The sequence below is a fragment of the Mus musculus genome, chromosome 17, assembly GCF_000001635.26.
Source record: "Mus musculus strain C57BL/6J chromosome 17, GRCm38.p6 C57BL/6J".
Lineage (NCBI taxonomy): Eukaryota > Metazoa > Chordata > Mammalia > Rodentia > Muridae > Mus > Mus musculus.
Genome location: NC_000083.6, coordinates 29,690,692 through 29,717,745, shown reverse-complemented (window position 1 = coordinate 29,717,745; position 27,054 = coordinate 29,690,692). Strand labels below are relative to the sequence as shown.

General features: G+C 49.7%; 2 protein-coding genes and 1 long non-coding RNA gene across 5 annotated transcripts in view; 1 reads left to right on the top strand and 2 right to left on the bottom strand.

Annotated features, from left to right (window-relative positions):
• Positions 1 to 704: 704 nt before the first annotated feature.
• Positions 705 to 21,769, top strand: Ccdc167 (coiled-coil domain containing 167). Of its 3 annotated transcripts, none has more exons than XR_003952173.1 (5): positions 705 to 812; positions 12,163 to 12,257; positions 12,423 to 12,475; positions 13,277 to 13,491; positions 17,494 to 17,897. XR_003952173.1 is itself a non-coding variant. In NM_001163741.2 (5 exons), the coding sequence occupies exons 1-5, from the start codon at positions 771 to 773 to the stop codon at positions 17,516 to 17,518; spliced, it is 315 nt and encodes a 104-aa protein (NP_001157213.1). In that variant the 5' UTR covers positions 729 to 770; the 3' UTR covers positions 17,519 to 21,769. The 3 variants fall into 3 exon arrangements, 2 of the variants coding, with proteins under 2 accessions (NP_001157213.1, NP_081058.1); NM_001163741.2 differs by having other exon boundaries at positions 729 to 812; positions 13,277 to 13,376; positions 17,494 to 21,769; NM_026782.2 differs by lacking the exon at positions 17,494 to 17,897 and having other exon boundaries at positions 729 to 812; positions 13,277 to 14,414.
• Gm28043 (predicted gene, 28043) overlaps positions 11,767 to 27,054 on the bottom strand; it is a 91,191-nt gene continuing 75,903 nt past the window's right edge. Inside the window, exons 18-28 of the long non-coding RNA NR_132314.1 lie at positions 26,322 to 26,501; positions 23,442 to 23,498; positions 22,904 to 22,961; positions 20,531 to 22,320; positions 19,675 to 19,797; positions 19,017 to 19,108; positions 18,458 to 18,526; positions 17,465 to 17,512; positions 16,663 to 16,775; positions 16,153 to 16,261; positions 11,767 to 15,592 (exon numbers count right to left, since the gene is read on the bottom strand). This is a non-coding gene — a long non-coding RNA (predicted gene, 28043). The remainder of the gene's footprint in view (positions 15,593 to 16,152; positions 16,262 to 16,662; positions 16,776 to 17,464; positions 17,513 to 18,457; positions 18,527 to 19,016; positions 19,109 to 19,674; positions 19,798 to 20,530; positions 22,321 to 22,903; positions 22,962 to 23,441; positions 23,499 to 26,321; positions 26,502 to 27,054) is intronic.
• Positions 11,767 to 27,054, bottom strand: part of Cmtr1 (cap methyltransferase 1) — a 45,385-nt gene continuing 30,097 nt past the window's right edge. Inside the window, exons 13-24 of the mRNA NM_028791.6 lie at positions 26,322 to 26,501; positions 23,442 to 23,498; positions 22,904 to 22,961; positions 22,252 to 22,320; positions 20,531 to 20,662; positions 19,675 to 19,797; positions 19,017 to 19,108; positions 18,458 to 18,526; positions 17,465 to 17,512; positions 16,663 to 16,775; positions 16,153 to 16,261; positions 11,767 to 15,592 (exon numbers count right to left, since the gene is read on the bottom strand). Of these exons, the coding sequence (NP_083067.1) occupies positions 15,451 to 15,592; positions 16,153 to 16,261; positions 16,663 to 16,775; positions 17,465 to 17,512; positions 18,458 to 18,526; positions 19,017 to 19,108; positions 19,675 to 19,797; positions 20,531 to 20,662; positions 22,252 to 22,320; positions 22,904 to 22,961; positions 23,442 to 23,498; positions 26,322 to 26,501 (1,192 nt within the window). The 3' untranslated portion in view covers positions 11,767 to 15,450. The remainder of the gene's footprint in view (positions 15,593 to 16,152; positions 16,262 to 16,662; positions 16,776 to 17,464; positions 17,513 to 18,457; positions 18,527 to 19,016; positions 19,109 to 19,674; positions 19,798 to 20,530; positions 20,663 to 22,251; positions 22,321 to 22,903; positions 22,962 to 23,441; positions 23,499 to 26,321; positions 26,502 to 27,054) is intronic.

The window sequence follows — 27,054 nt, the reverse complement described above, 5'->3', positions numbered from 1 at the left end:
GATAGCATTTGAAATGTAAATTTTAAAAATATCTAATTAAAAAAATGAAAAAGAAAAGGTACTGACTTGTAAAACTTTGGTGGCAGCTCTATGTCTATGTCCTGTGGTAGGGTTATAGTCAAAACATCTCCAAGTCCAAGGTCTAAACACTCTAAAATCCTAAGCATGAACAAGCCTCTAAAAGAAAGCCAGAAGCCCAGGTAAGACCTAGGAATCTCAGGCTAATATGGTGTGCTGCGAGCCTTCTTCATGCCTTCCGTGATGTCTGCAGGCTGTTCTCATTTCACCAGAAAACAAGCTAATGCGAAAGAACACAGGACAGAAAGGATTAACGGTGCAAGACCATATTAGATCCCAAAGGGCAGAGCAGTTCAAGTTGGGACTGAAGGGCCAGGGCTTGCAGGCTGAGCCTTGCAGGAGCAAGAACATTTGAACGAGGATAGCCTAAAAAACGGTGCAGGGATGCCCTGAGGGATGCAAGAAGGAAGATGTTTGAAAAGAAAGAAGGAAGTTAAGATAAAAGCTCTCAAGTACGTAAAGAGGTCTCCACTCACGGGTAGACCTGAAACTGCTTCCCTGCACATCTTATACCCGGAGGCCGCCCCTCACAAACATGGCCGCTGCAGGATGGACGCGCCCCTTAACAAGATGGCGACGCAGAAGTCCCGCCTCCTTCCTCTGCACCGACCAATGAAAAAGAAGCACGAGGTCCTGCGCGTGCGTAGTGCGACTTAATGGGCTGGTCCAGCGCGGAAAAGACAGCAAGCAATATGACTAAAAAGAAGCGGGAGAATCTTGGTGTCGCTCAGGAGGTGAGGGGGAGAAGTCGGGTTCGAGTCACGTGGTTAGTCACTGTGTTCCGACGCAGGGGCGTCGATCGGCCCGGCGGCTGCGACGTCGAGGGTCAGATGGAGGAAGCGAGGGCGACGTGGCTTTGGGAGAGGCTGTGAAGGGAGGTGAAGGGTCACGATGAGGAAGGCAGGGATGGAGCTGAGAACCATCAGCTCCATCCCTGGTCAGGGGAGTCCCAAAGAAGACAGGCCATAGTGGGTATTCTAAAAGGAGAGACTCGGAGACTAAGGGAGACTTTAGCAGAAAGAGACAGGTGGGAACCAAAGGTGTTCGGGACTTGTAGGTGAGGGACCACCATGGAGCTAATAAGACTCCAGGGTGAGTGCGAGGCTATTATTCAGTATACTGCTAGTGGCTTAAACGTCTCCAGAGAGGGGAAGTTTTTCCTGTGGGGTATCAGCCTTGTAGCTTGAGGATCTTTGGAAATCTGCAGAGATTCCTAGAATTGGTGTTTGGGAAGGCCTTTAAAATAGTTTGTCATGCATGGAAAAAAAGCCGTCTGATGCATGTTTCGTTTGCATGTTCAATGAATTGTTGCATGTCTGTTATGCTCGTATAGACGAGGGAACTGAGGGTCTACGTGGAACTCAGGACATAGGTGGCACATGGTTATAGTCCCAGGGCTCAGAGATCTAAGCCAGCCTGGGATACAGAGCAACACTGCAAGGAAACGAAAAGGCGGAAGCCAGCTTAAAGTGGTGAAGGTGATAGAGCAGGGAATAATGCTCAGGTGGGCTTCCTGGAAGTGGGGACTCGTTTCCTCTCCCTTACAACGAAGGCATGTTCAGCCTGGGCCCTTGGGCCACTGGTGTTCCAGTACATCTAGGAATGTGATACAGCATGCTTGTAGATGACAGCATCAGGCTTCAATGTCAAAATATTGGACGCCCTCGAGGCATCCTCCCAGAGGTTACTTATCTCCTCAGTGATCCCTTTTTTGTTTGTTTGTTTGTTTGTTTTTTTCAGACAGGATTTCTCTGTGTAGTCCTGGCTGTCCTGGAACTCACTCTGTAGACCAGGCTGGCCTCGAACTCAGAAATTCGCCTGCCTCTGCCTCCCAAGTGCTGGGATTAAAGGCGTGTGCCACCATGCCTGGCTGCATTTTTGTTCTCTTTAGTGGTGGTTTGCTACTTTGAGGGATCCGTAAGCACCGCGCTGACGTGCTGTCTAGTGCTCCAGGACTGTGATGGGGCTTAGAGCGACAATCGGTTTGTTACATAAACCATTTTTCAGGTGTGGAACAACTCAGTATTATGTGGTCCTTTGGGCAGTGAGTTCAACGCTAATGAGAACTGTACGTTTATTAAATAAGATCTCTTTAACAGAAGTACACACCAGAGAACATTGTATGAGTTGATGATAACGTTGACCAGAGCATTATGGAAGCCCAGCCCACTTCAGTATTTGTTAATGAATGTTATCTCAGTTTTAAAGAATATAAGTACTGGGGTTGGAGAGAAGGTTCAGTAGTTAAGAGCACGGGCTGTTCTTGCCTCTCCGGACACCAGATATGTATGTGGTGCACAAACATATAAGCAAAACATTCGTAAGAACTCGTATGGCTAGTTCTGGTGACATAATGCCTGTAACCCAGCACTTGGGAATCAGGGGAAGATCACAAAACCTTCATAGCTCAACCCTTGCTACATGTGATCCTGGCTCAAATACACAAACAAAAAGTATAGCAATCACATAATCAGTCTGTCTTAATATGAAGGTGGCCGTGGGCAGTGTGACTGTAGCAGCTCCGGTGAGACCTCATTTAAAGCTAATTGTGTGCTTAGGCGGCTGAGGTAGGAAGCTCGTGAGTTTAAGGTCAGCGTAGACAATAGTGAGAAAACCAAAACCCACTTCTTCGTAAGAAGAGGAGGTGGCATATATTCTGTCCACAGCCTTTCCGCTTACCAGGGTTCTGCCATCTTATCAGCAAGATTAGGACCACCCCACTGGTATGCTCTTCGTCAAGAAGAGAATAGAGAAAGTGCCTGCTGCGTTAAGGACTCTGGGCCCAGAACTGCCCACTTTCTATTCCTACGAACCAAGGTGCACCCCCCACTACCTGCAGGGCAGCGGAGACTGGGCTGGGCTCGTCAGCTAAGAGGCCACATGCCCAGCTGCAGTCTCATCACCAGGGGAGTTGGGAGCAGATCTCCCTGCAGAGCACACCTCTCCTCACCATGTGGCTGTCAGGTGCCCGGAGCATGCCTGGCATAAGGTGGCGGAGGACAGACAGGGACTCCTTCATCACCCCAACCATTTAAATCTATCCCCTTCTTCCTGCTTTCATTTCCACATCTGTAATATGGAGGAGAAACTCCTGTCTTTTGTCAGGCTGACACAAATCAATCTTCTATCTATCTACCTATCTATCTACCTCTACCTACGCTAGGGCTAGAGCCCAGGGCTTCCTGCCTGCTAGGCAGGTGATCTACCATTGAGCTACACCATCAACTTTTGAAGTGTTTGAGTTTGACACAACGTGTATTCTCTTAGTGCTTTGTATGGGAGCAGATCTACCCATTTTGCAGCCTTATGAATGGTAGGGTGCTGGCTAGTTTTTTGTCTGGTTGACACAAACTAGGGTCATCTAAAAAGGACCTTCAAGAAATTGCCTCCATCACATTGGCCTGTGGGCAAATCTGTGGGGCATTTTCTTGAGGAATGATTTGAGGTGAGAGCAGGTGGTCCCGGGTTGTATAAGCAAGCAAGCAGGCTAGCCGGGCATGGTGGCGCACACCTTTAATCCCAGCACTTGGGAGGCAGAGGCAGGTGGATTTCTGAGTTCGAGGCCAGCCTGGTCTACAAAGTGAGTTCCAGGACAGCCAGGGCTACACAGAGAAACTCTGTCTCAGAAAATAAAAAAAAAAATAAATAAATAAATAAAAAAGGAAGCAGGCTGATATATATAAGTACTGGGTTGCCATGGTTGCAAGCCAGTAAGCAGCACCCTCCATGGTCTCCGTATCAGCTCCTGCCTCGAGTTCCCTTCATGATGAACTATAAACCTTGAGTTGAAGTGAGAACTGGAGAGATGGCTCAGCGGTTAAGAGCACTGACTGCTCTTCCAGAGGTCCTGAGTTCAATTCCCAGCAACCACATGGTGGCTCACAACCATCTGTAATGGGATCTGATGCCCTCTTCTGGTGGGTCTGAAGACAGCTATGATTTACTCATATAAATAATATAAATAAATAAATATTTAAGTTGAAATGAATCCTTTCTTCCCCAAGTTGCTTTTGGTCATATTGTTTATCACAGCAACAGAAGAGCAAACCAGAGCTGATCCTGGTACCAAGATCATGGTTACTGCAGTGACAGACCTGACCATGTTGTTTAGGGAGGATTGTGGAGGCATTTAGAACGTGGGGCTGGAAATACCATTAGTGATCAAAGCTTAATGAGCTGTTTGTGGGAGCCTGGAAAAGAACCCAGAGCAGCACAGACCTTGGAGACCTGGCTTGTAACGTTTCAGGGCAAATAGAAGACTCGCTCAGGACTGACCGTAGGCTGGTTTGTATTGAGAACATGTATGTAGCTCTGGTCAGCTGTGACTGAAGAACCTGCTGTGATTTAACAAGAGACCCGCACAGTAGGCAAGCCCTCTAGCACTGAGCTATATCCCCAGCACATTTTACCCCCTCAGTAACACTACGCTCTTACAGATGTTTGCATGGATGTTTTAAATATTGGTAAATATACAGATGTATAAAAACATATATCTTCGGTTTTGTCACTAGGATGACTTTTTGCTGGGATAGTCAAGGTTTTGAAACCTGTAATCCTGGGCCTTCGCAGAGACCTGGCATCTGGCTGTTTCTCCGCTTCCTCTTCTGTTGCCCCCAGCGGGTCTTGAGTATTGAATGTGCACTGATGCTCTGTAGCAGTAGATATTGTCCTCTTATTAAAAGTCTTGCGCTCAGAGCTAGTGAAGTGGTGATTTAATCAAAAATGTTTGTTAATCTGACGAGTGCAATAAAAGCCCACAAGTGAGATCTCAGCACCTGCAAACAGCCCTCGCTTACTTGTTGTAATGAAACAATTACCAAGCAGGTGGCCCTCACTCGAGGGTGGCCACGGGCCAGCTGTGCCAGGTGGTTACCGCTAGGGTAGCCAGACCCCCTTTTAACTCTTCAACTCTGCTTCCTGTGAGACTCAGTCAGGAACAACTGACTATGTGTTAGATTCTGAAGTCACCACCCCAAATTGGACAGGGAAAGTTCGGCCTGGTAGGAAACTTGCTTGCATTTTGAGCTGTGACAGAAGCTGGCCTGCAGCCTTCAGCCACTTGGCCTTAAGATACTAAGTATGAGTCTCGGCTGCCTCCACCTTGCGGCACTCGTGTTTGAACCCAGTGCCTTCTGCATGCTTGGAAGGTGCTCTGCTGCCGAGCTAAGTCCCCAGCCGACATCCTGAAGGAGATAACTGGGCTAGATTTGGTCCTAGTACACAATTCTTGTCCGTTTGGAGAGTTTTGTCTGTCGGGTTTCAGAAGACTGGAGTGTGTGTCTTAACGCACATGGGAATGGTGGCTAGGCTCCTGCCCTGGTTCAGAAGTTCAGTAGCTAGTACTTAATAGCAGGGCTAGTGTTTCTGCATACCCTTAACTGTGTCCATAGTCACAAGACAGCTGCCATATAGCTCAGCCGTCACATTTACCCATAAATCAAGGCTCTTAACTAGCCAAGCATAAACTCCTAGGAGTCTCCCAGATGACATCTGGAACATCTCATTGCCTGGAGCAGAGCTGTGTGTGACCCTGGCTGTCAACAGACTTTTTATCCCAACGTCTGCAGTGCAGGTGAGCTGAGCAGAAGGGCTGGGTGTTGGCCCTGGACTGGCAGCTAACAGTGTCTTCAGTGAGGGATAAAAGCACATGGGAAGCAGTTAGTGTCCCCTGGTTCTCAGCAGACAGACTGAGGACAGGGCAGGTGGAGGCTTTGGGAAAGAAATGGTTTAGCCTGCATTAACTGACCACGGTTAGTCTCGGAGTCCTAGGGTGAGCTGTGTACTAGCTGTGGGAAAGCCCCCAATCTCCTGGGACAGGGTGAGAGGCAGTGTCCTGGCTGGAAGGAAGTACTTACCCAGTTGGCCTAGGTGGCAGAAGGCAGTGTCGATTCCGGCTGGGTGTGGAGTTGGGGTCTCACACTAACTGCTGCCTTGCTGGGAGAGTCTGGCACATGGGCCGTTCAGGGCCTGTTGACCACTAAATGATCCTCACCTGCTCAGGTGGAGGCGACAGGTCGCCATCGGGCAGGTGATTCTCTCGGCAGCCTGCATCTGGCACCGCTCCACTTAACGGAGGTCAGGAGACTAAAACCTCATTACCTAACACTGCTGGATGTCAGCATGTGTGGAGTGGCTGTTTGCCAGCGTCCTAATTAATGAATTCATAAGGCACGGGGCGGATGCCAGCTCTTGAAAAATGCTTTGAGCCTTTCAGCGATGGAGCAGCTTTTGCCAGTTTATCAAAAAATAGATCTGGGGAGAAAGAAAAGAAACCAAACCCCAGATTCCATTTTGGCCTAGAGCAGCTGAAGGCTTAGGGCAAGGTCTGGCCTGCAGAGCGACTTCCAAAGCTGTATAGCTCCTCCCTGTGCTGACCTTGGCAGCTCTACTGGACCACTGCAGCCCTCATACTCACGAGCGGGGTGGGTGGGGTTGCTGTCACTAGCCACCTACGAGATATTGGGAGGCCCACTTTCTTGACCTGCTCTGCCTGGAAGAGAAAGTTTACACCAGGCCTGTTGATTTGGGGGGCTCTGGTGGTTTGCTTTCTTACCGACAGTTCGGAAAGCCTCCTCCACGGAAAAATATCGCTTAACCAATGTCATGGGGATCAGCCATTTAGGTGTGAAGCTGGCTACCTGGAAGATAAGGTACACTGTCCCCTGTGACATGGCTGTGTGACTTGGAGGCCACAGACGGAAAGCCCCAGTGGTATTGCCAGGGACCATCTGGGTAGGCGGTCTATCGCCTTTACCCATTACAGTAAACATCCCGGGGCTCCTGATGTGTGAAAATGAGTGGATTTCTTGGACCAGCTTCCCAGGCAGTGAATTAGAAGAGGAGGAAGCTTTGATGCCCTTTGGGGGATGGAGAGGGTTTACTAGCTAGCCCACACACTTCCTTATCCAAACTCCGACATGTTTTGCGTGCATTTGGGAGGTTACTTTTGACAGCGTGGCAATGTGGGGGAGGGTGTTTGTGAAGGGACAGTCAGCTTAGTATGCAGACAGACGCCAGGCTCCTGGCGCCTCGATCTCCCAGCACATGGACTGCAGGCAGGTCCTTCCAGGCAGCGCATCTGTTGTGTGAAAAGAGACCAAGCACAGCCAGGCACAAGGTCACCCCGAGGAAAGCATCTGTTGAAGCCAGACCAACAGGCTTCTACAGGTTCGGGGGCCATGCTTGACTCTTTTTCTGAATGTCACTAGTCCTTGTTGGTTGTGGTTGTTTGCCATGGTGGTGCTGGAGAAGACTGGAGGTACGTGCACGGACCGGGACCTAATCCCACCACCTTCAGCCATGTAAGCTGCTGATCATCTCTGCTGGGAGTTGGCTCTCTGCACAGTAGTGACAGCCCCTTTGCAAGGTGGATGCAAAGTCAGACTAAATGTGGACAGCTGCCCATCCTAGGGCATGGGGGTGGAATTACCTTCTAGGCTAAAAAGTCACAGCTTTCCGCTGTGGGGTGATGAGGTTAGAGGACACACCTGGATAAGCTGCTTCCTTACTTAAGTCTGCCTGTCTGTAAGACGTGGACGCTGGTTGTCTGCCATCCTCCCCTGTGTGGAGTGTCTAGAACAGAGCCTGGCACCTGGCAGTGCTGCAGATGTGTTCCAGGTGTTGTATCCACCTTTTAGACTCTTGGTTCCCAGTGCTGCTCCTTATGTCCTCATCCAGACTCATGACACCATCTAAGTCCTCAGTACCCAGCCAGCTCCTGGCCAGTCGGGTGGAGCATGCCCCCAGGCAAGTCCTTTCCCACCCTCCTGTCACTGGCTGGCCAGAAGCTCCCAGGAGCCAAGGCCCTTGAGAGGCAGAAACCTCTTCTCAACCTAGAAAACGGAGGGGGTGGGTGGTGTGGCCTTGAACCAAGCGGCAGGGGAACTTCTGCACTTTCCCAGTAGAGCCTGGCCTTCAGGTAGCTGCAGTGGCAGCGCTGCGGGCCAGGCATTGCCTTTCTGACGTCCAGGTGCTCTGTTGAGTGTTATATTCAGTTTTTCACTCTCCTACTGAAGAGCCTGTGGCTCCTGCTGACTCCTGCTTATCAAAGGAATAAAAGCTGCCCATGCTCCTGCCAGCAGCCCTAGAGCTGGCACCCTGTGGGGCCTGACCTGACCTGTGCAGGGGCAGCTGTCTGTGCAAGTGCCACGAGTTCCCGCCTCTGAGGAGCCTATTTGGGGCTTTGATTCCTGGAGGCTCCATCCTCTGAAAAGATGCCTCCTGGGGATTTCAGACAAATTTTACAGTTTCTCTTAACACAGTGGTTTTACAGTGCATAGGACCCCAGGGAGACTTGTCTAAAGCTCTGGGAGTAAGGCTATATTCCTGAGTCAGGGAAGGGCTCTTAGTCTGGCCTGGGGCTGGGCTCTACAGCCCTCACCTGGAGCAGACAGGCTCAGAGCTGTGGGCTGGAGAGGGAAGCCCTTGAGGAGGCGCTGACATCCATTCCAGCGGTTCTGCCCTCCAGCACACTAAGCTTCGCGGCTGGCTTGAGTCCTGCCCAGCTGCAGATATCCAACGGCCTCTGTTCTTACCCAGACTAAGTGCAGGCCTCACAAGAGTAACCATTCCACCCATCTTGAGAGTTGTGCCCTCCCCTCTCCACCTTATCTGCTGCTGCTTCCCTGCCTCCAGACAGGCTTAGCTACTACCTAGTCACTGCTGGGTCACCGCTGGGTCCAGGCTAGTCTCTATAAGACCAAACTGCTCCACGTGGGGGGGGCGGAAGTTCAGTGCCAGAAGTTTGCTAGCTCAGAAACTCCAGCTCCACCCTTGTGTCTCAGTATCTCTGCTCCTTCTACAAGACTGCCAGCCTACTTAGCCACTGGTTCCTCTTCTCTCTGATACCACCTTGTTCCTGGGTGTGAACATGGATGTTTCGTAGTCTACCAGGGGACACCCATTTACCAGGGCCACACTGCCCCCTTTAGTTCCAGGTTAGTCTGAGTAGCCAGCGGCCGCTCTTTCTGCCAGGCAGGTGCTCTGGGTGGTTCGATGGCCTTCCTGGTCCACTGGAATAGCTCCAATCTCTGTTTGAACCACTTTCTGCCACATCCCCATCCTACTGCAGCCTTACTAGCTGCCAGGGCCGCTATGTTGCTGCATTTCCTCAGAGGACTACTGCTTCCCTGGGCCTCGGGGCTCTGCCTGGGGCTCTGCCTGGGGCTCTGTTGGCCTCACCCTTAGGGGTTCCCCCACATCTGGCCTTTGCCACTTGAACCTATCCCAGCATCATCCCCACAAGATTACAGGGGTTGCCAATGTGCCATGTTCTGGGCCAGCTGATGGGCTGACTCAGGGTGGAGGCCCTGCTGTCCCTACTGCCCCTCCGTAGACAAAGGACCAGCCATCTCCTGCCAACAAAGCTCCCTCCCGCTGCTGCCTGCCCATAGCAGCAGGGCTTCTCATGCCACCCTCAACCCCACTGCCCTCATGGTCTTCCTCTCACCACAGAGCCAGTGAGTACCATTCTTTTAACAGCAGCTGGTACTAAACTTCACCTGTGTGACGTGCTCTTCTAAGCTCAACCTTACCCTCACAACTCTGAGATGTTTGTCACCTGAGGCACAAGCAATCTTAAGGAGCCTGTCATTCATTCACAAGTGACAAGTGACCAGTTACAGCTGGAGCCCTGTACTGGCACTTCCCATGATATCCCATTTTTAAGCTTCCAGCTTTCAGTCCAACTGCTGGCCCAGCCCTGACCCTACTCTTCTAGAATCTTCCCGAGACCTGTCTCCTTATTCTGATCCTAAAGCTCATAGCTGTTGGGCCTGGCTTCCTTTGCTTGAGGGCAGGGAGTGACCCAAGGAGAACTATCAGCAGCCATAACCCATGTGCCTGAGAGCCGGCACTCCAACTGGGGACTTTGTGTAAGGTCCATTTTCTGGTCTTTTCTTGCCTTTTTGACCTGTCTTTTGGGTTAAGTCCGTTCTGCAGCCACCTATGTGGCTCCCAGTCACATCTAAAACCAGCATCAGGACCATCCCTGCCTTCCTGCCTCCACAGCCTGCTTCCCAGACCCTCTGCCCCATTACTACAGTTTCTAACTTTGCCTTCTGTAGCTGGTGTCTAGACCCCTTCTAAGGATGAATCTACTGCTTGCTGAAAAGCCTCCTTCAGGCTCAGCACCCAGCCTCCTGCATCCCCCTCCCCCGCAGCCTACAGGCCATTATAAAGAGAACTTACTATTTAGAAGGGAATCAGAACTGTCAGCAGGACATAAATATTCATAGAGGGAGGTCAGAACTGAGTCCCTAAAACCTTGATTTGTGTTCGCCCATTTAAGCCTCATTAAAAAGTGGCAAATGAAAGTGGGGGATATTCAGTGTAACTGCAAATAAATTGGGCTTGTTCAGATAAAGGCCCCTGACTGCCAGCCCCTCAGGCCCTGTCCAGAGCATGATGGCAGAGAAGCCTGGGCATAGCCTCAGCTGTAAGACTGCTCAGCAAGAGCACCTGGCCTTGTTCCGGGGCAATTACCACTTGTTTGGGCACCTGGGCACGTTCCAGAGGCGTTCAGGGATGGAAATCCTTAACCTGATCCCTCCCAGGCCCTGCCCAAAGAGCAGCAGGAGAACTGAACCTGAACTGGACATCTGGAGCAAGCTGCATTAGCTGTGTGCAAGCACAGCTGTTTTCTTGTTTTAGTGAGCCCAAGGTTTTCAGAAGTCAGTAGTTTAAATTCCTATCAGTTTGTCCCTGTCCCCCAGCCCTTCAGTCCATCCACACTGAGGTGCCACTCACTCTAGCCACAAATAGGAAGACTGCAGACCTGGCCTTTTGGGCACAGAGGTGGCAGGTGGCCTAAGAAACTGAGGCCTCAAGCATTCTTGGGGCCAGGTATTCATGGCGGCTAGAAGTATCTATATTAGACTGTTTCCCTAAGCCTGGCTCTCCTGCGTTTACCTCCCTACAGTGCAGTTCAAAGGCGGCTGTGGCTTCTCTGGGGACCACTGGCTGAGGCTGGTATTCATCAGCAGAGAGATGGTAAAGTTAACCATGAGGTAACCTGGACGCTCTGCAGTTTGTTCCACGCAGAGAGCCCTCCTGACCCCATTGCAGGAAAGGAGCTGACCCAGGGTTGTCTGAGATGGCTGCTGGCCAGGGAAGAAGGCAGGGGCCCAGACACTTAACTTTCCTGATTCACAGCCCCAGACTAGTGGCCTCGGACATTCAGACTCTGAGCAGCCTGCTTAGAAGGTTAGAGTCTTCCAGGGGTAGCTCCAATAAGGAGCGGGGCTGAGACCGACAGAAGGGCCTGTGACTCCTCAGAAAAAAGATTTCATCTAGGGAACCCTATCCTTCCATTTGCTGTCTCTCCTGGGGGTGTGGGTGAAGTCGGAGATGGAAAAAGAGTGTTACAGGGACCTAAGGAGCCTTCAACACATCCAGCTGCCAAAAAGCAAGGTGCTAGCCAGCCAGCCTAGACCCAGCCAGAGACCACTTTAGACACTTGGAGACCAAGTGAAGGCCAGGCGCATGACATGGCACACAGGTGTGGATAGTCATTTTCCCACAGCTTGGGTATTTTCTGAGATCACAGCTCTGAACTGACCGAGAAAACGGGAGAAGATACGTCTGGCAGCTCTCCAGCTTCCAGGAGCTTGGCTACTTTGCCATTGAGTTTTGCTGACCTTGGTGATAGCAACTTTTCTGCCCAAGAGCCACATCAGAGAGAAACAGAAGTGGTTTTAAGTTGCATTGTTTCGCCAATTTTTATTGATTCTCAGAAAAATGTCTCTTGTGACAACACAAACTGCACTGTTAGGATATCTACAAGGAAGAACCCTTGACACTTAACCCCTCCCACGCCACGAGGAGTGCTCAGGACCTGGGACTGGCTCTGCAGTGCTTTTTCCCTTGAGTACACACCACAGGGGGAGTGCTACAGGGTACCAGGCTCTGGTGGAAACAACTGGTGCCCTGTTCCTACAAGACACAGCTAACCTGGGGTTCTGCTTCACCCTCAACCTGTGCCCTGTCCAGTACAGACATGGGGTGCATGGGCAGGGTGGGGGCCCTAAAGGTGAGTCCCTCTGAGGTGCCAGTGTCAGGAAAGCTCAGTGCCTCTGTCTATTTCAGATTGACGGGCTAGAGGAAAAGCTGTCCCGGTGTCGGAAGGACCTGGAGGCCGTGACCTCCCAGCTTTACAGGGCAGAGCTCAGTCCTGAGGACAGGTAATGACCCTCTAAGCCAAGGCAGAATGGTCCCTAACTTTAGAGTTTCAACTCCTGTGCCCTAAGTTTTTTACTTCCTTATTCAAACAGACAAGAATTATTACTGTTTCTCTGGTTTAGACAGAAAAAAAAAAAGGGCTTGAGCTGTAAACTCCTTCCCCACAGGAGGTCTCTGGAGAAGGAGAAACACACCCTCATGAACAAAGCCTCCAAGTATGGTAAGAAAGTTCCCTCCTGTCACCAGCCTGGTCCTGGCACCTGGGAAGAAAATGGTTCTTTTTTTTTTCTTTTGTCCAAAGGAGGAAGCAGTGAAACAGTAACAAGGGGTCTGTATTCTTTGGGGTATCTGGGCCATGTTCAGGAAAAAGGCCCACATCTACAGACACTGGTTTCTGCATCTCATGTCCCACCCCACCAGAACAACCTAGACTGGGTGTGGTAGAGGATGGTCCTTACTCGGGGCAGGAAAGGCATTCTGTGGGTGGAGCGATGCTGCCACCTTCTGGGGTGCTGGAAGCAGAGCCAGGCAGAGCCCAGCACCCTCTGCCCTGAGGCTAGAACTGTGGTCTGCAGAGAGCTCTTCAGATGTGTCCCATCCCACCTCTACTCAGCCCAAAGCCGGCTGCCAGTTCTCCTCTTAGTCCAGTGCACAGCTAGAGGTGGTGGCCAGGACATCAGTTTAGCCTTTGCAAGGTAGAACCTGTACCCAATGGAGCAGCTGAATTCAGGAGCAGTGTGAGCCCGAGGAGGCCCAGCTGTCCTGAAGGATGAGCACGGTAGAGCCTCACACATACCGTACTGTACTCACAGAGGAGTGGTTGAGCAAGTCAGGCCTGCCCTTATGTCTAAGTCTAACTTAGGATTATGAGGGTCTGGGCAGATGAAAGACAGGGCCGGGTTTTGGGATGCGACAGTGCCTGGAAGGAGACGCCTCTTTTCATCAGAATGTCCATTCTGAGAAGCAGAAGCAGCTAGGTGAGCCCCAGTGTTCTGTTTCGTTTCCATCTTTTTCCTCCCAGAGAAAGAGCTAAAGCTGCTTCGACATGAGAACCGGAAGAACACGCTCCTCTCGGTGGCCATCTTCACTGTCTTCGCCCTGCTCTATGCTTACTGGACTATGTGAGTCAGCCATCTCCAGCCACTAGAAGGACGTGGTAGTGCTTCCTTCTGCTTAGTAGAGGGGCAATAAAGAGCCCCAGGCTCTGCTGTCTGGCAACTATTTCCTGCTGACAAGGTGAGGGTGAGCAAGGGAGGCACTCTTATTTCAAAGATGAAGGGATGTTCCAAAATTCTTATGTACAATTCAGGAGGAAGGGAGATGTGCAGCTGGGAGGGCAAGCTCTGTGCCTGCCACCCGCAGCTCCAGCCTGCCCTGGCCTGTGATTATTACCACTGAAGAAAATGCAGCATGCACGGGAAAAGGTGGCCTGGGCTTGAAGTGGAGGTTCCAGGGGTATGCGGAATCATCTCCTCTTCCAGAGACAGGCAGGGCCAGGGAGGCCTGCAGGTGCCCATGGCCAGCAAGTCTGGCAATGACCAGACTGACATGGTGACAAGAGCCAGTGAGTAGGGTGGGGGTGAGAAGGAGGAGGTGGTCAGTCAGGAGCAGCCCCTAGGATTCTCCCCTAGCTCCACTCACAGTAGAGGGCCCTAAGGGAGAAAGAATGCTCACTGCTCCATTCAGGAGCCTGCCAAGTAAAGCCAGGCTGTGAAACATGAAGAATCGGCTGGAGGCAGCTCACCAACATGTGCGATGTTCAGGTGAAGGAATTCTCACCTGGGGCTCATGCAGAATGTGGCCTCTTGTGGAGGCGGCTAGCCAGAGTCAGCAGAAGATCCTTTCTCCTGTCTCGTCTAGTGACAGTAATTGGTCTGAAGCCTCTGCTATGTTAGTCACACAGACTGATCCTGGACTGCCACAGTGCTGCCATGCCATGCAGTGAGTTGTGTGGTGAGCTCATTCACCCCCAAGTTCTGCTTTATACCGGAACTGTACTTTGATAAGCCTTTGGGCTCCCTGTCTAGCAGATGGCAGTCTCAGGAGCTGGAGAAGCTTGGCTTCCACAAACACTCCCCTTCCTCAGTTACACAGCACTGTGGACAACAGCAGCCCAGCACAGAGCCACATGAGCAGTAAAAATATGTTTAATGATCCAAGATTCTGTAAGACACACTGATAGACCCAGAATTAGGTGCAAATATGGCATCCCAGCACTTGCTGCTAGGATTGGGGTTGGGGGCTGGTGGAAGGGACCTCCCATGGTGGAATCAATTCCAACCTCACAGGTGCCTCAGTGCCCTATCTCCATGGAAACCAGTCTGGCACTGGCATGGGGCCCTAGGGAGCCTGCATGAACATCTCTTGAAAGAGATTTCCCATTAGAAACAACCACAGATGCCCTCCCCAACCCAAAGCTGTTGCCATTCCTCCCTCTTACAGAGACAGGAAATGGAGTGACTGACTATAGACAAATCAAAGCAGATCGCTATGTACCTCCTAGTGGAGAGGAAGGAGCAGCTAGAGCCACTGCTAGCTCAGAACTCTGCCAAGAGCTTCAGGTGGCCTGGACTGCTAGAGTAACTTTCTGTTACTGCTGAGACAGGAAGTCAAAGGGCAGGTTTTTAGGCTGCTCTTCCCCTGGAGCTGCCCAGTGCTTACCAGAGGTGGAAACTCAAGGAGCAATTATACCCAGTACCCAAAGCGCTGATGTTTGAAAGGTACTGGGTCCACACTCCTTCCCGACCTGCCAGGACAAACTCCAGGATTGGGGTGAAGAAAAGACCACAAGAAACAACTTTGATTGGTATGACAGCTGCTCCTGGCCAGCATGTGATGGAGGGCCTTCATATTTGGGTGGCCTAGTAGAAATGGGGCAAAACAATGGCCTGATTGCTCTCGAGGGCAGTAAATGGAACTCAGAACACTGAGTCGACAAATTCCAGAGGGAATGACTCTGACAAGTCCTAAGCGCTGACCTGCCCTTGAGCAGCTGCTTTTCAGGTTGACTCCAGTTCTCAGACAGCAGAGTTTCACAGCTGTGTCCTAAGGCCCCGAAAGAGCTCCTTGGGAATGGGGAGGAGCCCATCTCCCTTACGACCAGGGAGAACAGTCCCAGTTCCTTTCCAAGAGGCAGAAGAAACCAGACACTGGGCCCTGCCTTAAGAATGACAGGACATTCATCAGGTGGAAACCCTAAGGGCCTAGAGGATTGTGACTCTGGATGAAGGAAAGGACGTCCTCCTTGGACAGCTTGTCTGGATCCTGGGGCTTCTGGGAGTCACGCATGTGGAAGCCATCTCCCCACTCCCAGAAGAGCCGGCTGTAGTAGCAGGTACTATAAAGGGGTGGAGGAAGGACCCATCAGAGTGCTGTATCTAGGTGGTGCAGGACCAAGAAACCACTAGCAGGTCCCCAGATAGGTGCTTTTATACTGGGTTCTGTCAATGACTCAAGTTGAGAGATGCCCCTCTGGCATCTAAAGGTTCCACCCAGTAGGCCCCAGATCCTCCCATGCCTCTAAGAACTAACTTTTGCTGCCACAACCTGCATCCAGCTAGACTATTGGTGTTCCTAGCTCACCTGTTCCACTAAGGTCAGTATTAGCCAGCTACAGAAACAAGTGCTCATGGCTAATTTGAGGCCCTATTGGGGCTGCGATAGAAGCTCATGTCCAGCAGCAATCTGACCAACACGTCTTAAGGAGGAATACCTGAGACCCTGAGTCATAAGGGGCAAGCTTCTTACAACATGTTCCTCCAAACTCTCTGGCAGGTTCCCCTCCACCACCTAGCCAGTCAGCTCTCTACCCAGGATCTGGATGAATCAGGTCCACACTTGGGGCAGCTTCTTTCTGCATGGCAATGATGGGTTCCAAGCCAACGGAGGGCTACTTACTGAAAGGGGGCAATGGATTCTGTAGGGAGAGCATAGACGGACTTCTGGGTTTTCTTATTGTAGAAGAACTTCCTGTTATTGCTCTTGCTAAATCCCATGGTCCATGGCTCTGAGGGAGACAAGGGCAGGCACTCAGGACAGTCCCCATGGGCGTGCCCATCCTTCCTTCCCCTGCCTAGTCCCTCCAGCTTCCAATAGCCACACCCAAATGGCAGATTATAACCTCCCCAAGGCCTAGCCTGGTCCTCAGCATTACAAGGGTGACGTCTCCAGCCTATAGGGAGGGGTACACAGTGGAGAGGCCATGCTTACCCGCTGAGAATACCTTATAGGCATCTACAATTTCATCTCTCCCTGCTCCCAGCCAAAGGCCAGAACAGGCCCAAATTGGGGGTGTTTCCAGCAGGTACCTCAGAAATTGCCAGCTGACTGCTGTCCACCTCAACAAGGAAGCCTTGAGTCAAGTCCCCCTTGCTGGCTAGGGGGCAGGGACAGTCCCTCAGTACCTACCATTTACGGTCCTGACAATGTAGACACCTGTGGGCACAAAGTGCCGGTCGTCGCGTCCTGTGTAGCTGAGCTTTGGGGTGCCACCAGAGCCCTTGATGAGCTTCATCTCTAGCCTGGTCTCCCCAAATGGACAGGCGTCCAGGAAGCATGTGCACAAGGACAGAGTTGGTATGCTAATGTCAGTCTCAGGGTAAGTCACAGTGACAGGAATCCCACTATCCTACCCTGGCTTGGCAGAAGAAACCAATACTGCTCCGAGCCGTACTAGGGAGAGCCGTGGCAGAGCTGAGGGTAGAGCACAGGCTCTGCACGCCGGCCAAGCAGCAGGTGCAGAGGTACTGCCCCTCAACCATGCCAATGGGAAATCGGAAACCAGTTCCACCACTTGGTCTTCAGATGGCTACTATGGAGCTCTCTCACAGTGGGACTCATTTGCTGAGTGCAGTAGGCACACTGAGGGCATATAAACCACATCTATGCCCACTGCCCACTCTGGGCTCAGTCTGTGAGTTAAGATTTAGGGTTCCAAGCAGCTTGCATCATCTCCTTGCAAGGACAATCTTAACTATTCCAGTATTAATTTTGACCATACTTCTGCCTGATATAAAGTCACCCTGCCTCCTTCCTGATAGGTGCTGAGCTAGCTCACAGCTGGGACTCACCAGGATATCAGTGAGAGGGAGTGTAAGTGTGTGGTAGGCAGTGCCAGGGTCAGCTCTATAACCCACCCTGCAGATAAAATGAGTCTTGGCTCAGCTATACATCCCACTACCAATCTAAAGCATATGGATAAGTTACTCACCTGACAAAAATCTTCTCCATCTCTTCTAGCCGATACACCTCCTTCACCCTGTGAGCAGAGCAGATGACAGCTTCGTGGGATATGCTCGTGAAAGGCATGATAAGGAGGGCTACACCTGCCCTTGTCCTCAGACCCTCCCTGCAACCAGCAGCCCACAAAAATGAGGCTGCTGAGCCAGTGGCATTACTATCATACAGCCTGCCTAGGTTGCAGAACTACCACATAGGCCCCTGGGACTGCACCAGTAGCTGGGATTCAGCAGGAAGTCCTGAAGACAGGGGGGTTAAAAGAGGAAAAATATTTCAGGCCATTTCTCTAACCATACCCTTATCCTTGAGTAACCTTTCCTCATACTACAGGCCACAAGTCCTGGCTACATCTACGTTGATGTTAGGTCTTCCCACAGCTTAATTAAATAGCCCTGGTAGTCCTATTCTTGTAGGCACAGACCTTATACAGGGAATAGGGCTCTAGTCTGAAGCCCAGCCCTCCACATCTGGGGGTACCAAACCTGCCTTGGGAACTGCTCCTGAGTAAGCTGCCTGTTGAAACCAGCAGGCAGGACATCATACAACACAGATTAAGCTCACTTTGAGACTGTTCTGCATCCTCAATGCTGGGTTCAATTCTAAGTTTATTGATTAGTATTACCAACACTTCTGTGCTAATGTAGGAATAAGCACTGTACCTTCCAGTGCTGTAACAGCCTCTGTTAGAAGGTAGCCTGCTCCACTTACCCTCCCTCCTCCTGCCTGGAACTTTCATCTTAATGCTTACTGTTGACAGGGCCCTCTTTATCCTCAAGCACCAAGTTTCATAGTCAAATCCCCATTCCATGCAGTCAGCTAAGGATGTTCAAATGTGAATGGGTAACTCACAGGGCAGACACGTGCATCTCAAATGAGGAAATCTTAACCCATCCTGCCACAGAGGAGAAGCAAGCAACAGAAAGCCCCAAGCCCACGGGCTCTGGGAGGAGAACGACATACTCACCTGATAGGATTCATGTCTGGCCGGCTGGGCTTAGAGACTGCTTTCACAAATTTCTCAGCAAGCTGAATTCTATAATCCAAACATAATCCTTAGAGGCAAGGCAGGGACCTTACCTGTGCTAAGGCATTTCCACCAGACAGGTGAGAGGACCCAGACCTACACAAACCATCCAAATGGCAGCATTCATGCCCCCAGAGCCCAATCTATCCTCTGGATTCTGACCTCTGATTTTCCTAAGATGTCCTTCTGCTGTGTTCAGTCATCTCCATGAGGACTTCAAGTGTTGTTACAGTACACACATGCTCTGTCACTCTAGCCCAGGAACCCTAAACTGAGACTGCCCACACTCTGGCCATGATTTTTAGAAGAAACCCTCCCTCTTCAAACAAGATTACCCTTGTTCAATCTTTACACAAAAATGACCTCAATAATCTAAGCAACTGTGGCATGATGCAATGTGCTAGAATTAAGGCCTAACTGGTCTTTCCTCCTGCCTTTGGGCCCAGCCTGTAGTGGACATGAGTAGTCCTGCCCTCCCTGCCCTAGGGCCCCGGCACACCGCTGGTTGAAGTGCTGCTCACGGACGTCACTGCCATTCAGCACCAGGACATCAAGGATGTGGATTGCACTGATCTTCCGCTGGGCCTTCCCCTACAACGACAAGCATGCTGTCTGCTGTGCAGGTGCAGGCCTTTGGCCTACTCTGCCTACCCTGTGTGCCATGCTGGTGTTCAACCACCCATAACTAAGCTGGGGGAAGGCTGCATCTAGCCTCCCTGCCCACTGGTCCTGAGCAGAGGCTAGCTTGGGCTTAAGAGCAGGCTTTAGGGATGGGAGCCCTCATGAACCTCAAATCCAGGGAGACTGCTGCCATGATTGCTCTAACCAGAGCTAGCTTCCCACTGTGGCCTGTTTACACAGAGTGTTCTGAATGTCACACCTACCCTGTAATAAGTCAAAGCTCCCCCAAAATGGCAGGTCTCTTCTTTCCTAAGGGATTCTTGGTTATGAACTAAATCGACTACTAAACACCTAGTAGAATCCAAGGACTGAAGACAGATTTTCTGAGTCTGCCCCTTCCCAGTACCTCCCACAGTACAAGGCCTTAGAGGGAATTATTCTACCACAACATGGAACCAAACTCAGGTGAAAGGCTAGTCTTCACAGGGCCCCATCCTCCTGCCTCAGGGCCGTCTGTGAACAGAAACCCTGCTGACCTCCCCTTTCAGTTCATGCACAATCTCCACACAGAGCAGTGTGTCCCGGGGCAGCTCTGTCTTTAGGTCCAGCTTCACCCAACGGTCTGACTGGCGGCCATCCCAAGTGTAGATCTGGGACTTCTGCAGGCAGAGAGAGGGAGGTTATGGAGACTAAGGAATGAAAGGCTTTGTTCTCAAAGGAGCTTTCTTGGCAGCTCCAAGCAGACAAAGACTGGCTAATTTCATGAGCAAATGTCTAGGGGAGATGAGTCTTATGACACTTCTCAACTTCCACCCAGCAAAAGACCTTCATCAAGTTCAATATCCACGTGGAGGTTAGTATGATAGGAAGAAGAGAAAGCAAAAGGAGAACAAGACGAAGCGTGGATACAAAGAAGTGACTGGGGAGAAGTCAAGTCCAGGATGCAGGGTAGGAGAGCACAGAGGCTGCCTAGCCAAGGAAGATGTGAAGCTAACAGGCTCATCATCCCTCCTTCCATTAGCCCCCAATGGCCCAGAAGAGGAAAAGAGGTGTCTTCCTGACAGTCAATGAATGGCAGGGGTGGGATTGCAGAGACCTGGCCACCCAGGATCAGCCAGATGACCTACTTACTGGCTCTGCATCTCAAGAAAAGCAACAGCCTTCCCTTCAGCCAGGCAAGATTAGGCAGTGGGAAAGAAACCAACAAATGAAGAAACAAAAGCATGAGTTGGTGCTAAGTCTGGGCAAGAAGGGAAGTAAAGTTTCGAGGAAGACCTCTTTGATGCCAATGGAACGAACACATACAGTGTGGCCAGAAGCTGTCTACATCTATACACAAAGGGCACTGCCACCACCCCAAGCCAACAGGAGGCCAGCTGCTTGCTGACTTACCCCCAAGCCCAGGAGGAATTTCTGCTCGCTGCCAGACACCATGCAACGATACTCCAACACAGGACGGATCTTCTCCAGAGTTTTGGCAGTGAGCAGTGTGGGCTTGTAGCTGAAGATATTGATGTCAGTGTCCTGCGGCATGGATCAGAGAAAGCGCGGCTGGGCCAGGCTGGCAGAGGTGAAGCACAGGAGTCATCTGCTCTCAGAAGCAGGCTCCCCTGCATCCTCTTCTCTACCTAACTCATCGCTGAATAGTATCTATTGCCATCCATTTCAAGTATTCCTTTAGGACCTACTAGGAGAAACTAAGAAAGGAAGAACACAGAATCCAAAGCACAATGGATTTACCAGGGAATGTCACTAGAATAGGAAGCCACACTCTCAGTGACACCAAACGTGAGGATTGTCCAGCAGTCGGCCTGAGAGCAGGGGAATGATCTCTCTACCCCATTCAGAAAAGTCTTGAACCTCATTCTTTAGTCTTTGACCCTCACAAAACCAATACAATGCCCACAACTAAGCCAGCCTCAAGCGATGCCCTAGAAAATGCTGGAGGCTAATAGCAGAAAAACTCAAGATTAGCTCACCAAAAACAGGATGGAGAAGATGGTTCAGGCTAGCCCAATGTGGCTCCTTTACAGTTCTCCTGCCTCAGATCATCCCACTATCCCTATCTTCCCCTACAAATCCCTTATGACCCTACATTTTAAGAACAGGTAACAAATTCAAAGCCTCGTTTTACAATACACTTAGAGCTCTCTGAAAACATAGTTTAAAGATATGGGATTATACAGATCTTAGTAAATAAGATAGATTGACTAAAATAACTTTTTCCTAATTATAGTGTGATGATGAAAGGATATAAATAAGAGGAGTTAGCCATTAGTATTTGCTATTCATAAAAAGAGCAGTTTTCTGTTTGTCTGGAGCACTTTAAAACTGCAAATGCCGAAAGCCTAAAATCAAGCTGCCATATAATTAACATGTTTGTTTTGGAGGAGACAGTCTTTAGATTCTTTAAATTGGAGCAACAGTAGTGATAATAAGAATAAAATCTAGAGCTGGGTGTGGTGGCGCACGCCTTTAATCCCAGCACTCGGGAGGCAGAGGCAGGCAGATTTCTGAGTTCGAGGCCAGCCTGGTCTACAGAGTGAGTTCCAGGACAGCCAGGGCTACACAGAGAAACCCTGTCTCAAAAAAACAAAACAAAAAAAAAGAATAAAATCTATTCTATTTGTACTTTCTAATTGTGACTGAACTTGTTACCCCAGCCATGTAGTGAAAAAAAAAAGGTCAAACACATGTCCATAGACAAAACGATACAATCTGTACTTCTTGGGTAACCATTAGTCTGCCTTGGCTCTGTGAAACCTGTATAAACAAAGAAACAACCTGATTGCTAGTCAGTCAGAGCTACAAGATTCCCCTGACCACAACACCTGACTCACTCCTCCCTTGAGACTCCTTCTCTCCTCTTGGGCCACCCTGTCAATGGTTGGGGCTGGACCCCAGCAGCCAGCACGCCCTTTGGTAGCAGAATGCTGTTGCCAGCCTGGGAAGCTCTTGGGAAAACCTACACATACCATAGCTCACTGGGGAGACTAGACCACCCTTTAGGTCCAAGGCTGACGCCTTCGCAAGCCTTACTTACAGAAGCCAGGGTGACACTGTCCACCCTAGAAAAAAGGCCGCTTATGTGTTGCCATATGAATCAGATTTACCTTGATTAGTTCAAAAAACTTGAATTTTGGGTCTGAAGAGGAAGGAGCAACTCGAGCCTGGTCTGGGATCTGGAAGGAGACAGCAAAGGGCTTTGTAAGTGTATGGGTGTGGTGCCTGCCTGTGTGTCTGTATACCACATGTGCCTGGTGCCTGCCGAGGCTAGAAGAGGGTGTCCAAGCTCCTGGACCTGGAGTTACAGGCAGTTGAGAGCTATCATGTGGGTTGCTGCAAACATGGGTCCTCTGGAAGAGCAGCCAGTGCTCTCTGCTGCTGAGCTGCCTCTCTGACTGTGGTTTCTAAGTACCTTGTGGACATATGTGTAAGGAGATGGATCCAGACTGGGGAAGAAGAAATGGCATACAAGCCTGGCAAGGGAGCTGGAGGTATAACGTTCACTCCCTGTCAAGCCACGACATCAATACAACCCACACCAAATCCTTTCCTCGCCACGCATATGGTGCCATCAGGGTAAAATGCAGCTTGCCCAGAACCTGTGTTCTTTTGACCCAGCTGCTGGCCAAGCTGTCAGAGAGCCAAAGAGGTAACTTGCAGCATGCTAAGGAGCTGGGCACCCTTTCAGGTGGGGAATAAAGGTGACAATCCCACTGTTAACTCCAGCTTCCTGGCCTGGAGGGACAATAGGCTGCTTACCTTCCACAGCTGGAGGCATTCTTTGCGGATCTCTGCCTGCCTAGGCTCACTCAGGGTCCTAGGGAACAAAAGCGGAGCCTTTTATGACCTAAAGGAGTACACCTGCGACAATGGACTAGCCTCTAGAGACAGCTCAGAACTTATAGACTGAAATCACTTCCCTTCCCACAGACTGTAGCCAGCACCACCAGGAGGCCAGCATCCCCTATACACGCCCTTCCCTCCACCCACCAGCACATTCTGATTTCTCCTTTGTTCTCAAAGAAGTGTCACTATGCTGATATTCCACAAGGCAAAAGGAACCCACAAGAGTGGCTTTAAATCACTGTTAAAGAAACAGGAGTTGACTGTCACCAGGCAGTGGTGGCACATGCCTTTAATGCCAGTGCTCAGGTGGCAGAGGCAGGCAGAGGATCTCTGAGTATGAGGACAGTCAGGGCTACACAGAAATCTGTCTCAAAAACCTGAAGGGAGGGAGGGAGAGAGGGAGGGAAGGAAGAAAGGAAAGAGAAAGAGCCGGTGGGCATGCAGCACTCACGTGTCCTGCACAAAGGCGTGGATCTTGGCCAGAGCTTTGATCTGTAGGCTGCAGTAGCTAGGAAAAAAGAAGACACACATCGACATCAGCACAGTAGCCAGAGCAGAAGCCACCGGAGTCGCGGTGAGGTAAGCGGGCCCACTCAGCAGTTCCGTGGGGCCCAAAGACAGCAGAAGAGAACTGAGTGGAACTCGGGAGACACTCAGACACAAGTCCTGCTGAGAAGGCTCTTCCCCTTCCCTTAAAGAACTGACTAAGGAACAACAAAGCCCATCCCCAGGACCTGAATAAACGCTGGACGAGCACGGGAACTCACCTGGAATCTCAGCACTCTGGAGGTGGCTGCCCACCTCCCCAAGCAAGCTGGCTTGCTAGACTAGGTGAGTTTGGTGAACTCTAGGGTCAAGTGAGAGATCCTCCCTTAATACATAAGGTGAAGAGCAACTGACAACCTGATGTCAACCTCTGGCCTCTTGAAAACAACCAGAGGAAACGACACATGATACACAAGAAGACAATGACAAGGCCAATGGTGGGAGCTGGAGTGGCTCTGTGGTTAAGGGCACCCACATCAAATGGCTCACAACCACCGGGAACTACAGCTGGTGGTGGGGGGAGGGCTTTCCAATGCCTCTGACTTCTATGGGCAATGGCACTCATGTGCACAGACACAAAACAAAAAGGAAAGAAAATAAATATTTTTAAAACCCAAGGGTGAGCTTCCCATCAGAAGAAAGGGAAGGAGGAAGTGTGGAATGGTCTAATTTAAAGTGGTCAAAGAAAAATTCCATATCCAATTCAAATGTTCCTCAAAAATAAAAGACGTGCTTTTCTGTGATATTTTATATGTTGTTTCTTGAGTTTCTTGAGTTTGGGTCTCACTATGTAGCCATGCCTGTCCGGGGAAGTACAGGAATCTCCTGCCTTGAGTGGTGGGGTTACTGGTGCACACCACGATGCCTAAAAAATGCAGTTTTAAATAAACAAAAGCCAGAGCTAGTGTCTCTAAAATGAAGTCTACAGGCTGAAACGGAATGATTGCAAATAGGAACTTGGTGCTCCAGGAAGGAAGCTAGAACTTTTGGAAGAGTCAGTGTGTCAGGAAATACCAAGGACAGAGAAGACACTGTGATCCTAGCACTCAGGATGATCACCGAGGCAGGAAGACAGCAAGTTCTAACCACCCAGAGCTACACAGAGCACGCAAACTAAGACTTTTTGGAAAGAAAATGAATCATTCACCAAAAAAAGAAGAAGAAGAAAAAAAGCCTAGTTGGATCTCATTATCAAAATTTTAAAGTTTGAGATAGCCAACCTGGAAAGGAAATAAAATTATCTCACTTCACAGATGACATGCCCCTGGAACAAGATAGAAAGCCTAGAAATAAATACTCATTTACTACTGTTTATTAGCATTGCTAATCAAGTAGCAAAAGAGTTTTGGAAAGTGTGCCAAGTCCATTTCATAAAGAAAGGACGGTCTGGAAGATCTGAAAAAAATTAATGCCATATCCAAAAAATAATTAAAAATAAAATATCTCAACACATGGGCAAAACTTATAAATTTACAAAAAAACACAGGGAGAGGCCTCATACTAGAAGTACAATAAGAAAATGAGTAAGCCAGACCACACTGATGTTACAAACTTCCGTACCAAGGACATAATACAGTGAAAAGAAAATACAGACCAGGAAACAGTATTTCACATTCAAGTCTAGTAAGAGATTAATGCCCAAAATACATGGAGAGCCTTTAATGCAGTACTTATTTAAAAGAACAAAAAAACTAAAACAAAAACAAAAAACTAACACTTAAAAAAAAAAAGTCGGGCTGGAGAGATGGCTCAGCGGTTAAGAGTACTGACTGCTCTTCCAGAGGTCCTGAGTTCAATTCCCAGCAACCACATGGTGGCTCACAACCTTCTGTAATGGGATCTGATGCCCTCTTCTGGTGGATCTGAAGACAACTATGGTGTACTCCTATACATTAAATAAATAAATAAATAAATAAATAAATAAATAAATAAATAAATAAATAAATATTAAAAAAAAAAGTCTGGCCGGGCGGTAGTGGCGCACGCCTTTAATCCCAGCACTTGGAAGGCAGAGGCAGGTGGATTTTTGAGTTCGAGGCCAGCCTGTTCTACAAAGTGAGTTCCAGGACAGCCAGGGCTATAGAGAAACCCTGTCTCGAAAAAAAACAAAACAAAACAAAAAAAGCCTGAAGAGGAGAAATGGCCAGAGAAATGGCTTACCAGTTAAGAATGTACATTGCACTAGAAAAACCAAAAAAGAAAAAAAAAAGTACATTTCAGTGGCCAAGTGGGGTGGTCCACACCTTTAATCCTAGTACTTGGGAGGCAGAAGCAAGTAACCTGGTCTACAGAACAAGTTCTAGGATAGGCAGGGCTACAAAGAAAAACCTGTTTTGTTTTGTTTTTTTGAGACAGGGTTTCTCTGTGTCTTGAAAAACCAAAAAACTCAAATTCAGCTCCTAGCACCAATGTGGGGTGTGGCTCACCCCTGCCTGTAACTCCAGTCCTGGGTGAGGGTGGAAGATTGGAAGGGGGTTATCAATTAAAGAAGGGGGAAACATAGCTTCCCAACACCCACCGAAGAACCCCTCAACTGACAAAGGTTTGGGCTCCTATAGAACATGCTCTACCCTTGCTTTTGCACGTAATCTCAAGGCACCAACCGCCACTTCTCTTCTCAGGCTCTCTTTTCCCCGTAAGTCCCAGACTCCTGTGGGCAGGACTCTGGAGCCAGGGACCCACCTGACTCCTTGGAACAGGACCAGCAGAGCAAACCCAGATAACAGAATGTTCTCTAGGTATCCTTAACACCCCAACAGTACCAGCAGACAGCCAGGTGGCTTACCTCTCATTAGAGCGTATCATGTAGTCATTAAATTCATGGTCTCCTTTGATCACCATCAAGGGAACTACCAGGTTGACATCAGACTCAGTGTTCCGAAGCTGGTTGAGTTTAATATTCACGGAGAAGAGGTATTCCCGAACATCATCTATGCCCACCTTCAGCCCTTTGCACACCACATACCTGCAGGAGATACCCTGTCACGCCAAGGAGCAAGAGCCTTCTCCCCGCCCATTCCTTCACCCTGCTGCTGGAGTCACTGAGCTAAACAGTCTTTCTAGTCAACCTTAAGCCTGAGTTCAAAGGGCAACACAAACTGTGCCTTAAAAAATGTTACCTCAAGTCCCTCCTTTTCATACAAATTGGTGGCATATGCCTTAAATCCTCCTTGGGAGGCACAGGCAATCGGATTATCTTATTTATGCTCAAGGCCAGCCTGATCTATGTAGTAGGTTCCAGGCCAGCCAGGGCTATACTGTAAAACCCTATCTCAAAATAAAATATATAAGATCTTTTCTTTATATGTGAGACTGTATGTCCATCTAAGAGGTGTTCCCCACTGTCCTGTACCAACAGACATGACTTGGAGAGGCTGTTAACAGACGTAGTGGATCAAGGTCTCCAGCGAAGGCTGCACTTTAACAGGCTACCTGATAATTCGGATCGATCAGCCTTGTTTTCTCTTAATGTTGTCTGTGGGCACCAGATGCCTGCATACTTCTGTATGACAACCCCT

Bases quoted from the DNA above. Each gene is read 5' to 3' on its own strand.
- Ccdc167 (NM_001163741.2), top strand. From the start codon at position 771: ATGACTAAAAAGAAGCGGGAGAATCTTGGTGTCGCTCAGGAG. The intron at 12,476-13,276 runs GTAAGAAAGTTC...TTTTCCTCCCAG, and splicing joins GAACAAAGCCTCCAAGTATG to AGAAAGAGCTAAAGCTGCTT. The intron at 13,377-17,493 runs GTGAGTCAGCCA...CATCTCTTCTAG, and splicing joins CTCTATGCTTACTGGACTAT to CCGATACACCTCCTTCACCC.